The sequence below is a fragment of the Chroicocephalus ridibundus genome, chromosome 1, assembly GCF_963924245.1.
Source record: "Chroicocephalus ridibundus chromosome 1, bChrRid1.1, whole genome shotgun sequence".
Lineage (NCBI taxonomy): Eukaryota > Metazoa > Chordata > Aves > Charadriiformes > Laridae > Chroicocephalus > Chroicocephalus ridibundus.
In genome coordinates this window covers 13,978,440-13,992,361 of record NC_086284.1, presented here as the reverse complement: position 1 = coordinate 13,992,361, position 13,922 = coordinate 13,978,440, and the positions used below count along the sequence as shown (strand labels likewise).

At 40.9% G+C, this 13,922-nt stretch overlaps 1 protein-coding gene across 1 annotated transcript in view; it reads left to right on the top strand.

Moving 5' to 3' along the window:
• Positions 1 to 12,866, top strand: part of SLC36A4 (solute carrier family 36 member 4) — a 109,274-nt gene extending 96,408 nt beyond the window's left edge. Inside the window, exon 11 of the mRNA XM_063329118.1 lies at positions 8,751 to 12,866. Coding sequence (XP_063185188.1) covers positions 8,751 to 9,058 — 308 coding nt within the window. The 3' untranslated portion in view covers positions 9,059 to 12,866. The remainder of the gene's footprint in view (positions 1 to 8,750) is intronic.
• The last annotated feature ends 1,056 nt before the right edge of the window (positions 12,867 to 13,922 follow it).

Below are 13,922 nucleotides of genomic sequence, written 5' to 3'. Positions count from 1 at the left end.
AACTAACTCAGCCTGGGACACCAGCTGTTGCAAACCATTGTTTTGGAAATGCATTGGTCAGCCCACTGCAGTGTGATTGTTGTCTTTTTATGGGCATTATTTTTTAATTTACTTTTGATATGTTGCGGTAAACTCACAAGTCATTTATTAGCATGTCAGTAATAATATAGTAAGTGCCATACGCGATAGGCACGTTACCAGTCTTAACCAAAAACCTCCGCATTTTCACAGCCCAAAATAAGCAGGCCAATTTAGATACTTGGAAAGTACATGAGAATCCAAGCGTTTGCGTTTTATGAAAAACTTTTAACATTGTGTGAAATAAGGTTGAGGCTTCCCATTTGAAAGTTGCTAAAATTTCTCTGGGGACTAAAGTATTTAGTTTGTAAGATACTTATCACTGCTCTCATTCAGAGAATATGATGTGTCATCTGAAGTTACCGGTAAGCAAGAACGTATCTCTTTAAGCCATTTTGTTTAAGAAATAAAAAAAACCCTGTGAAGTGTCACTGTTAAAATACCAATTTAAGTCCGGGTTTGAATCATGATTAAAAATAAATGACTTAAATTTAATTGGACTTAAATGTGATGTCAGACCACTTTCAGCACTGTTACTTTGTGCTACGTGGGACGTTTTTGTGAGAAATTAGTATTTTAGTGAGTGCATTATAATTTTCTAGGTTTAAAGAATGTCATTCATGTCCTCTTAGGTCATCATTCCATGTTTTATCAGTTACAGGAAGCTTTTACTTTCCCTAGTAGCTTTAGGATTATTACCAGCCTCCAGGTGAAGTACAACCCCTTAACCACTGCTCTTTTGCCCCATGAGTTTTTTACCCATCTGTTTTCCCTCCATCCAGATACAAGAATATTGTGGAAGATGGTGTCAAAGACCTTTCTGAAGTTGAGTTAAATGACATCTGCTGCGCTCTTCTCATATGTACGTTCAGTCATTGTATCAGAGAAGGCAGTCAGGATGGTCAGGCATGATTTACCCTAGATAAATCCATTTTCTGTTCTCAGACTCCTTTCCTCTTTATTGTGCCCAGAAATGTGCTCCAAGATGACTTGCTCCATGATTTTTCCAGGGACCAAGGTGAAGCTGACTTGCCTATATTTCCCTGATTATTCTTTGGACTTTTCTTCATGACATTTACTTTCCCCCAGTCACCAGAGATCTCCATTACCTTTCAGAGACAATGTAGAGTGGTGTTAGAAGGCCATTGGCCTCTTCAGCACTCTTGGATGCAAACCGTTATGCCCTGTAGACTGTTATGGTTTGAGTTCTCTCGAGTTCAAGGCCAGGCTGGATGGGGCTCTGAGCAGCCTGGTCTAGTGGGAGGTGCCCCTGCCCATGGCAGGGGGTTGGAACTAGATGATCTTTAAGGTCCCTTCTAACGTGAGCTATTCTAGGATTCTAAGCAATGCCTGATTCAGTCATCATCCACTGATGGTCGTTCTCATTGAGCTCTTTCACCGATCACAGGGGCTGGGAGACTGACTGAGGCCAAGGCAGCACCGAGTACCTCAGCCTCTCCTGTGTGTGCTGTCACTCAGTCCCACACCCCCCTCGGCAGCAGGCTCACCTTCTCCTCCTTCAGCCTTTTTATTACCAATGGGGTTGTAAAAGCTCCTGTTATTGTCCTTGGCATCCCTTGAACATCTTGGCTTCAGTTGAGCTTTGGCTTTCCTGAGACCATGAAAACGTGTCGATGTGATGTTTCTAAATTTCTCCTTTGTAGCACGTCCCTGCTTCCATCTCCTCTGTGCTGCCTTTTTAGGTTAGAGTTCTGTCCTGAGTTCCCTCCTTAGGCAAGCTGGTCTGACGTATCTTAATGTTTGGCGATTTTTGGAAATTGATGTGTTCCTGCTAATGGAAGCTGCAGCACATACAACACCCCAGACAGGTTAGAGACGCTTAGCTCAGAAGGTTTTATTACAGTTATCCAGAACAGAATGTCCTTGTTCTATAATTTATTTAATACTTGGGGGAAAAGAGAGATCTAACTTCATCTGTTATTTAATAATTTTTTTTAGTCCTTAGATGTTAATTAGAGAAGATAAATTATCTGGTACAGCTATTAAGATGTTTGACATCCTGATGGATTCTATTCTGACGAAAGGATTCCGCAGTAGCAGATATATTTTTTTGTCATCTTAATCATCTTTAATAAAGAAAAGATAAGTAACTTTAACTATTCCTAGAGGTGTCTTTAGCAACGTTTCTCCTTCTTATGTACATGTTTAGTATTTGTGGAACAAAGTATAGTATCTTAAGGTTAAAGCTAAGTACATTCAATTTTATCTTAATTACATTAGTTTTTGCTCACTTTATGTAGTAATGAAAAAGTATATCATGAAATTTTTATTTCCAAGAGTTGAGGGCAAGACAAACTGTTTTTGATATAAAATGGTTTTAACTTCTTGTTGCCTGGGTCTTGCTTTTGGCATGAGGTGGCAAAGTCGCTGTGGATCACTGCCGCCTTCCCTGTAGCACGGCTTGTTCTACAGAGCGCCTCCAAGAGGAAGCTTGGGGAGCGTGGCGTGATGATGGTGAGGGGAGGGGAATAAGGCCTTCCAGCAGCATGGGAAGCAGCGCGTCTGGCTCTCCGAGACTTAGCCTCTGCTCTCAACTCTTTCTTTCATCTCTGCTCCCTGTTGCTAAAACAGCCTCATCCTTGGATGAACGAACATTAATTTCTGCTTGTGCTGCTGGGAGCCCTTCAGCTGTCTCAGAGTCACAATTTATTTTAAGAGACTGAGACAAAGGGGGCAGAAGTCTCATTGCAGACTCATTTCTGGTGGGTCCATAGAATCAGATGTCTGAAGGAGAGTGATTGGCCATGGAAACCATGTCAGTACTGTAATGGTGTAAGATCATCCATTGAGCTCAATATTAATGAATTTTGCTGCATGCTTTACATTCGTTTGTTGAATCTAACTGCATGTGGCAGTTGTTTACGTTATTTCACTGAAGTATGTCTAAAAAGATTTGTATGATAAAGGATCGGTAGCAAAGCTCAAATAAATTTACTGTGGAGTCCCTCCCCATCTCTCCTATAGGCTATGTACGGGAAGGCCACTATAAGGTCTCCACGGAGCCTCCTCTTCTCCAGGCTGAACGACCCCAACTCTCTCAGCCTGTCCTCACGGCAGAGGTGCTCCAGCCCTCGGATCATCCTCATGCCCTCCTCTGGACCCACTCCAACAGGTCCATGTCTTTCTTGTGCTGAGGGCCCCAGAGCTGGACGTAGTACTCCAGGTGGGGTCTCACCAGAGTGGAGCAGAGGGGCAGAATCACCTCCCTCCACCTGCTGGCCACGCTTCTTTTGATGCAGCCCAGGGTGCGGTTGGTTTCTGGGCTGCAAGCACACGTTGCCGGCTCATGTTGGGAATGAGTGCAGATCCTGGCAACTGAAGTCTGAATGAATTACAGTGCCTGAATTTGGGGGTTGTATAAAGCTCAGACAACTAGAGGGGTGAGATTTTATTAGAGGAGCATGGGGAGAATGCTGTCCTGGAGAGGGGCTCTCGTATCAGTGATATGTGCCAGTCCTTAGCCCTGGCTGTAGGTATTTAAGGTAGTTTGGTAAGGAAACCGTATTCAATGCCCCCATTAAATTGCTGTTTGGTCTGATCTCATTCTTCATGCATCTTTCTGCATGAGGAATAAAAAGAATATAAATATAAAACCTTTTGTAAACAGCCTTGAAATCTCTGATGCAAAGTGTTGTAAAAAGTGAATTTACTCGCACATCTGTGAGAAACTGATGTGGAAGGGACGGATCTGCCTGTTCCCTGAACAGGTTACTAGAGCTCTGCTGTGTGTCAGGACAGTGTCCTTGATTACCTCTCACTGTGAAGGGTAGGGGTATTTAAACCGTCTTCTCCTGTATGAGTCTAGTCTTTCCTACTAACACAGGACAAAGCAATCATAAACAGTGAGTTGTAGTGTGAGAAGTATTTTCTGTCTGTGCATACTGCATGTTGCAGGAAGATAACGATGGAAAGAGTTTTCTATTCCAAAGGGAATAAAGCCAAACCATACGATGTGTGTGGTTGTCCTGTCTGCAAGCTGTTATCTCTCTCTCTTTCCAGTGTGAAAGTGGAATTTGGCACCTTGTAGTGTAACTGCGACTTATTTCCTACTCTGTTCCTTTTTCTGTTTGTTTTTGGTTTTGAGATTGAGCTGGTATTTAAAAGCACGCTTTTTAAGAAATTGGGTTAAGAAAATTATTTTTGGTGAAGACTGAATCTAAATTTCTGAAGAAATTATCTTCTGTATGTATCTTGCAGTCTTTTGATGTCTCAAAGAAGAGCTAAAAGAAACACCACCTCAAACCCTATGTTAATTGGCGCTGTTGGCCAGAAAAAGTAATTTTCTAATTTGCAATTATGTAATATCGGGGTCTTTCTCTAAAATCCTTTTTTCTAAAACTGCCTCCACCAATACATAGATTTATTTCTACAGGTATGCAAAGCTCTGTAAATTTGCAAATGCTCTTAAGTGATTATTTGCATTAGTTTATCTTCAGATTAGTAACGGGTTTCTACTTGGTCTCATATTCTTTTGTACGTACATGTCAAAACACAGTTTAGTTTCCACTGTGAAACTCAGAAAAGGCATTTTTTGTTATTTATTTAGACTTTTTCTTGAAATACTAAGTTCTGTTAGATTTTGTCATTTATTTTTAGAATGTGAATTGTTTTAAACGTGATGTAGTATGTTACTGTTCTATAAAAGAGAGATTCATGATTTATTGTGGTTCTCTAAATAAGTCTGCAATGTCCAGCGGATGTCCGAGAGGTAGTGCACACTGTTTTGCCTTCCTTCAAGCCAAAGCAGAAGATATAACTCATGTACAGAGTGTGGAAATACATTTGCGCAGAAAACGCAACATGGATTCCCTGGTCAAGTGACCACTTGAGAAGACGGAGATATCCCGACTTTCTAAGTTGTCCAGCCTGCAGATGTAAACTCCTCGCAGCCAAACGTGCTGAGCTTTCTGGGGTAGTCTGTAGCAGACAAATAGTTTTCTATTCTCTTAGGAAGTAAAAGAAAAAAAAACCTTGGGCAGCGTGGAGGACAGTGTTGCAGAAGAGGAGGAGCGAGCTGGAAGAAATGTGAAGGTGGTGCATTAGGGAAGGGGATCCAGGAAGCAATGCAGGAGGGTGAAGGGAAGAGGAAGATGCCAGTTTGACTGGCTGAGCACTGTTGCCGTAAGGAAAGATGGACAGAGAGTGCAGACCGGGATATTAGAATAGGACGGAGGATTCAGGCTGATGTTTTGAAGCGCCATTTTGCCTACAGCCAGAATTCTTTGGCAAACATTTAATTGTAGGCATTTTGTTCTTCCCGGAAGGGACTCTTTCTTTGCTGTATCACAGGCTGTTAAAAATACAATTTTGTTTTGTGCTTTTGGAAAGTCATATGTGTGTCAGACACCCATCTTCGGTACGTCAATGCTCCAGTTTTCTGATGTGGTCCTGGAAAAGTGGTACAAACAGAGAGCACGTTTGGGGTCTGCTGACTGCCTGCAGAACAGGGGCCTCTCCATCACTGTCGCTGCCTCTGAAGAAAACTGATTGTATATCGCTTGAGACTGTTTTGCCCTTCAACTGGGTGAAGTTACCACTCCCTAGTAATAGCCAACATTTCTCAGGCTTAAGAAGCCCTCAGTCTTTCTGACCATGTATATTTATAAAATCTGCTGTTGGGACAATTTGTTTGGACCATGCTGCTGATCTGGTAACGTATGTATTGCTTGTAATATGTTGTAAACTCTCATTAATCTCTCATTACATCTGTGGGATGCTTTGTTCATATGGCTCTTGCTCTTTCTTTAGTGCTTGAAGACAATTTAGCTGTTGGCCAAAAAATAACATCTCATATTGATACTGTAGGACCTTTTTTTTTTTTTTTTAGTTGGGATTCCCAGAGCTTCCAAACTATAAAGTTTCATGACTGTTGATAAAGATTCATAATTTCTTCTTGACTTTAAAACCTATGTGGGGCTGGGAAAATCAGGCGCTCTGCCTGTAGGAATGCCCCTTGTTTACTTCTCCTGGAAACCAGATCTGTTTCTTAACTCTTGAGGACATTTTTTGGTAGGTGATAAACACGAGTTGTATTTCTCTTGGATTGTTAGTGGATAAATAAGACACTAATTAAAACCTTGAAACACATTTCCAAATTTCATCCACAGATTCATACAAATTCGTATAAGCCAGACAGATTTTTTACGAGATGCAAACCAACACGCAGCATTTTGCTTTTCTGTGACCTGCAGCAATTATAAACCGTGGGCTTTATTTTTTCCAATTAAAAAAAGTATTACATTACTTGTAATACAGCAAAACATTTCAAACAAAACTATGAACTATAAATTAATGAGCACCTTCCGAATTCTGAACACGTGTAGAATTGAAAGAGTTCTATTACAGAAGTTGCAAGTCTATATTTAATGAATACACCCACTACCTCCACTACCTCTATTAAACTGGCAAGATAATAGATGTGCAGCCCTCTCTTGCTTCAGAAGAACACGTTCAACATAGTCATTAGTTGAGAGTTTTACCAGTCACTGCAAATATGCCTCAGTTGCACTTTTCAGTTACTTATGACCTGTGCATTGCTGTGGAGGTATGAAGCATGCTTGCCAGTCAGGCTGGGCTGAGCACCCGTCTTACTGTTTGGGTGCTCACGGTGCCTACTTTTATGGCTCGAGGGGAGTTATGGCCACAGAAGCCACAGAGGTGGGTACTTGGTGACTTGTATTAACTTCTGCACAATTCCTTCCGCACTTCATTCATCTTCATCCTAGTAAATATGTAAACGTGTGACATTTCCAGTCTTTATGTGTCATGGAATATACTGTTTGGCATTGGGTAGGTCCATTGTAACAGTGGGATAAAAACACTCGGCTCATCTATTTTTGAGTGTCAGGGTATTCCCAAGGTTTCCTGGAGGACACTCTGCCCAAGCTTCCTTTGGCCACATGGCGCCTCTCATATCTCTGTAGAATCACAAAGCATTAATGAACTATAGATATGACAAGCAAGGCCTAGTTAAATGATTTTTCTTGGCAGATCTGTGCACGATATGCTTCTTTCAAATAGGACGGGCTGGAGAATCCTTTATCCCTCCATGGGCTCCTGCCTTCTTGCCTCTTTTTTATGTGTGATCTCTGTAGTTAGGGGTTTCATTAAAATGTATAGTAAATTATTTCCTGGTGGCAGCAAATAACTGTTGTGTTCTGCAAGTGAATTAGGAGTGTGTTTGCCAATGCAGTTTTCCCCAAGTTGGGTACTCCCAATGGAGAGCATCAACCCTGACAGAATTTGAGTATGTTGCCTTTCAGAATCTGAAGTTGTCAAAATTGGAGGCAGCTGCTGGCGTTTGGCCCACAGCAAAGATGCTCTGCAAATAGAAAGCTCATCTTGAGAAAGTATAAAGCTGATACACACCTTCTGGTTTTCATCCTCACATGTTATGAGAGGGTTTCCTTCCTGCTTGTACCATTTGTTTATTGCCGTAAACATTCTCTACATAATATTTGGTTGGTGGAGGAGTTCCTCTAAAGCCAACATGTTTTTAGTACGGCTTAAGAGTTAAGAAGGGAGGTATGGAAAAACCAAAAGATTTTCTGTGGTAGTTTTGATTTGCTGTTGTGTTTTTCAACAGTTCTCCCCATCCCCTTTCTTCCTGATTGCTTCCTTTGTCTCTGTGAGATGTGATAGAAAATGGCAAGCAGGCAGACGCTGTGGATGTTTACGCTAGTGTCTGGTATCTAGAAGGTGATATATTCATGGAAGGGGGAAAAAGACAGACATTTCCACCACGTACAGGGTATCTTATAGAGGCCTGTGCTCAGTTGGCCTTTGAAAGCTGGTTTCTAATACGGGACCAAAAGCGTTACACGACAACTGGTGTATCTGAGTTAATACCGGGGTACCTTGCCCAGGCTTGTAGCCAAAGGGGTTAAAACCAGAAGTGGTTCTGGTCCAACAGGATGTTTCTATGAAAGGTACAGTTTTAACAGGTAAGACTGGCCGTGCTGTGCTAAAAAGCTTAGTAGGCCTCGTGTTCAGACTTGGCTCTCGGCAGAGTTAAGTTCTCATTTCGTTAACTGGGCAACTATTATAGTGGCGTTTTACACGCTGAATGCAACTGCATAGACCAAAATTTTTCGAGAGGTAAGTTTGCAGGTAAAAGTGACTTAAATGATTGTCAGACTGCCAGATGGCCAGTGGGTTTGGTTCATTTTGAATAATTTTATGTCACTTCCAGATTTTTAGTAATATAAAGTAATTATTAGCAATATATTTTTGCCCACTGTCTCCTGGGCAGCATGCAACACCCCCTTCCCCTGCTCTTCCTGAACTTTATTCTTTCGTCTTATAAAAACCCAACAACAACCAAAAAAGTAAAATATTCATATTTCTCATTTGTCTATGATTTGCAGGCCAAATTTATTTACCGTGTAAGTACAAGAAAACTTTAGCTTGAATTTCTGCCAGCTTGTGCAGAAAGTCAGAATTGAAACTGAGTATCTCACACGAGCATGAAGATGTGTCTTACTCACGAGTATGTGCATTAATCTATATATCGTACATCACTTGTAGCTGGAAACATAGTGAATGCTAGAACTTTTTAAAAAGCATGAGCCACTAGGTTATATCTTTGTCACGGTTTCATTTTTCATGAGGATGTTGAATCTGAAGCCACTATTGCTCTTCTTGTCTTTTAGGTGCTGTAGCAGTTTTGATCCCTCGCCTAGACCTGGTGATTTCTTTCGTCGGGGCCGTCAGCAGCAGCACTCTGGCACTGATTCTGCCCCCTCTAGTTGAAATCCTCACTTTCTACAAGGAAAACTTGAGTTTATGGACGATATTTAAAGACATTTTCATAGCTGTCATTGGAGTGGTTGGTTTTTTAACAGGGACGTATGTGACGGTTGAAGAAATCATTTATCCTGTGTCCACAGTTCTAGCTAACGCAACAGAGAGCATCCCTGTGGATTTAAATGCTACGAACTTGGTGGTTGGTTTAAAGTAATAACCAGGCACTGTGAACTGTTTTGTTCCCTAACAAGAAATCCTAGATGGATGGCAGACCTACATGTGGGAGAAGTTCCATTTCCAAATGAATTTTTGAAAAATAGCCTGCAGCCCTTTCTCACTTTGTTCTTTCCTTCATTCCTTCCCATCTACCTGAATTAAGACCTTTGCTCTCACCTTCTGCTCATCAACTGAATTGATGTCAGGATTTAAAATATATTCATAAATATAGGAAGGAAATATGATTTTAGGTTATTTGCAAGTAAAAAAGAAGAGTTTTTATAAGGAAGTCAAGATGCCTTCCTCCTCAGAAAAGGTGGAAGTCAATCCATTCATACTATCTAGGCACCAAGTCTAGGCACTCCCGTTTTCACTCCGGCTCTGTTGTAAGGGTTGGAGTGGGAGCTCAGTGATGCACGGACCTTCTCTTGGCTGTCTCTGACGGGGTGAATTGCACCCCAGTGAACCAGAGACACTATAGTTTTAGAGAAGAGCAGCTGTGTTTCTCATTTCCGTTCTGGGGACTTAGATGTTTGTCGTGGAGAAGTTTTCGGGTAGTTGCTGTTGCCTGGCTCTGGTTCCTGGGAGTCACTATGTCTGGAATTGGAGTGCGTTATGCAGAATGACTGTGACTCTTGTTCAGTCTTTTTACATTGGCTCCAAGGGGAGTTTTCAAGCGATTGGGAGGACCAAGCCCACCCTGGTTAGCATAGCCGACCACTGCTGGTGGTTGGTTACACGACAGTAAGCATAAAGGCATTTTTTTTTTATGCCAACTATCTTAACATTTAGGCTGAAGAGTGGACAAGGGTGTAAGATTTAGAGGTAAAGGCTGGATCTTTTATTAGACCGAAAGACAGCCGTTTAGGGGTGTTCTTGCCATCTTCGCTATAAGTTCTTGCACCATGAGCTGTTCAGCGTGGCCAGACCCCTGCTCCAGCGAAATGGCAGCTGAGATGCTCAGTGGAGCCACGGAGCAGCTGAAAGATTCCCGATGTTAATTTCTGTATAAGCTGTGGGTTATTTGTGAAGGAATTTGTGATTCCACAGCACTGTGAGCTGGGGAGCACTGGGGGTATCTGCTTTGAAGCTCTTTCTCCCTGGAGCGCACCACCAGCCTGCAGGTCGTCTGAAGGTGTGGGTTGTCTCAGGACTTGCTTTCAACTACTGGTGCTTTGTAGGGAGGTACAGCTTATGTGAGACGTAGGGTATACATGCGAAGAGATATTTTTTTAGAAAGCAAATATATATCCCTTTTGGATTTTGAATCCAAAGTTACAGGATGTTGTTTATCAGAGCAATATTGCTTTCTTTAATGATGCAAAAACATTTAACACCACAAATGAGAAGTAGCTTATTTTTGTACATTTTGGTAACTGCTGTCCTGACTCTTTTTTTACGCCATTTCTTTATCCCTGATTTCAACTATACAAATGTATGAAATACTGTATTTTTTTTAACCTATTACTAGAAGTCTGTAGACTGCCTATCTATTTTTCTATCGGAACATATAATAATTATTTTTGCATTCTTATGTTCTGCCTTAAATAGGATCTAACATGCCCTTTACTGAATTTTTTTGCTTCTTCTGTCCATTTTGGAATCAAAAAAGAACAAGTTGATGCTAAGTTGGTAATTGGGTAGAAATGAGTTTTGTTCAGCGCGTTGAGTCCCCAGCCGGAATCCTGATTTTCAGGGTTCATATATGACTCTCTGGCTCACATTTCACAGAGGACTTTCACTCCAAATGCTAAAGCTATATTTTTAGTCTTGTTTTCTAAAAGCACTCTATATTTTGTACGATGCCAGGACTGTATTTATCATACTCATTCCTGTTATGAAGAAACTCCTTTTTCTAAGAAATATTTTCAATTATAACATTCCCCCAAGAAATATGGTACACCAAAACTTCTCTACTGTATTCATACAAATTAAGATAGAAGTATATGAAGTACAATCTTGTGTTAAGATAGATGTATACGTAGTATTTTGCTTGCCTTTAGTATATTCCTCAGAAATCTACCATTTGGTAATCTACCATTTGGCATTACAGTGCTAGAGTAATATACCGCTAGATATATCGATATTTATATTTTCTCTTCAGAATATTTCCCCAGTCATCTACCATGTGGTGACTGTGTTTGAGCACTTTCATCTCCACGTTGATGAGGGCATTTTTGATAGGGATTTGTTATAGCACGTAGTACAAACTGCATGTATTTGTTCAAGCAATAGTTCTGAGCAACGCTCTTATTTTCATTTTTGTGTGGACAAAGTTAAATACTTGGCAGGCACTTTAAAGGGACGAGTCTCTGTGGGTGTGATACCATAGAATTAACCTGGCGTCTGAAGGTGCCAGAGCGGAGCAAACACAGGTAGTTAGCAGAGGCAAAAGGTAACTTCAGCTTTTTGTCTTAAAGGGTTTTTTTAGTCTTTAAGCTGTTTTAAAAGGTTTTAAGTGTTTCCATCTGTTCTATAGCAAATCTGTTGTTTACCTAAACCATACACTACACTCTGATAGAATATATTTCTGTGCAGCATGTTTTACTTGACATTAAATATTTCTACATGGAACACTTTTAGTAGGACCGATAGGATTGAAATGAAAGTTGGTTTTTATGTTAGTTTTGCATCTTCCTACCCATGTGTGTTTGGAGAACAAAGGGCCGTCGAGCCCATTTGTATCATCTGTTCTGCATCAGTTGTGTCCTAGTGAGCGCCTCTGAGAAGGTGCTTCTGCCAGGGTGCAGAAGGGCTTGACCAGGTCAGAGTTTGGTGGGGATTTTTGGCCGGTGCAGGTGAATACTGACATGGTACTGTCAATGAAGTTGGGTTCCAAGAACCTAAATAGGTGGCCTTGGTACCCAGGTGAACGCAGCACATCATTTTGAAAGGCAGGCACTTTGTTTAGAAGCTTGATAGGTTTGAGGAATCTCATCTTAGCCATCAAACTTTGGGTAACCTGGCCCAAATACGGACCCTTACGTGTCTTACTGCCCTGTCCGACGGGGGGCAGCCTGTCGAGGAGACGATTTTCAGACCAATGTACCGCCACTGTCTGACGAGGTAGGAAGTAGTGTGTTTGTGCAGTGGGCCAGTGTTGCCATCTCTAACGATGTTGTATCTTTTGAATCTTTAAGATGTTTATTAATGTATTTTGCACAATGTCTGTTTTCTCCTACAGTGTAGGATTTTTCTTTATTTTAACACTCATACAGTGCATTTGTGTGGCCTGCTCTTTCAAATAGAAAGAGCCAGGAAGCAGAGCATCTTGCTTTGGATAAGACTAAAATGTCATGTAGTGAAAAACTACTAAGTCTGAGTAATAAGAGTGTTCCTGTGAAACATTGCCAAAGATTTAAAAGACAGGAAATTCTGACAGAAACCTCTTCTGAATAATAAGAGTGATCATTCAGCTTTTGAAGTACTGTAATATAAATTGCAAGTTAAGATGCAGGGAGTGAACCTGAGAGATTTAATAGGTATGGTTTACATTAATATGTATTTAAGATGGAAATGTACTTTAGCACAAGCAAAATTAAACTGAAAAACGTATGTGTTTGGCTTATGTTCCTGACAAGGGACAGAAAGCTATTGTATTTATATACTGTACATGCACTTATATTTTACAATATAATATTGTTAACAATTCTAATGTAATTTAATCATTAGCGGCACTATAAATAACTGGATCATTTTCTTGGCTGTAACTGTTCATCCTCAAATATCGGGCAAGTAAGAGGGTGGGTTTGCCTAATGTTCTGTAACTTAAATCTTGTGTATCAATAAAGACTACCATAATGTTATCCTGCGAACTCACTGTTTTCCTGCCTGTCACCACTACTGCATCGCTGGAAGAAATAGCTGTCTTAGTGCAGAATTTACCTTTGAAGTTATCCAAGGAATGGCAGGTGAGTGACTTGAGACTGTCAGACAGCTCAAGAGCTGACTTTTCCTTGATGATAAATCTCATTTCAAAGTCACGTAGGCACTCCTGAAGAATCCCACCTCCACCACAAGGTTTTTCATGAGGGCCCGCTTAAAGTTAGGCTTCTGCATCTGTTTAGTAAACGAGTTTATTTCTAAATGTACAAAGGCAGCCAGGAGTTCCCACTGAAATTCCAGTTCCCATTTGGAAAACTGCAACAAATTGGACAAGCCCTTACTAACTTGGTATGGACTTGGCCTTACCTTTGAGTATGGAGTGCTGGATAATGAGGTATGGAAGAAATTGATATTGAAATTGATATGAAAGTTCTGTACTTTCTATCTAAATTTTAAATCACTAGTTGGAAACAAAAGTGGCAGCGTAACCTTTCGTGTTCTCACCAATTCTCGGATACCAATTTTGTGAAAGTCCTTGTATTCCCCATTTTAATACGAGGCCCTTTGAAGGTGTGCTCGGTGAGGCATCCAGAAACACCCAGCCCGTTATGGAGTGGCCTGCAAAAATACAATTTAGGCAGCAGCAATATACAAATGTCCTTAAGAGTGATCCACCAAAAAAAACAGTTTTATAAATAAGAAACCTAGAATGGTCTGAAAGTCCTCTAACACCAGCAGAGAGCCTGGAGCTGTTAGACGGGAAAGATGGATTTCAGTCTCCTGTAAGTCAAGAAGAATTTGAGTCCTTATCTCCCTAAAAAACGAGCAAAAGCACACGCGTGGCCCAGTTCCCCCCTGGATCTATCTGTTAGGGGCACGTACTTTTACAAGTTGACCTTCAGCAGCACTTCTTCTGAAAGTCCACATCCTTTTAATCTGAGTTTTCAGTTCCTGAATTTTATGAGTGCCTTAAATCTGTTTATTTCTTTTAAAAAATGGCCCTAGGTGGCCAGCTATCGGGAACACTAAATTCCATT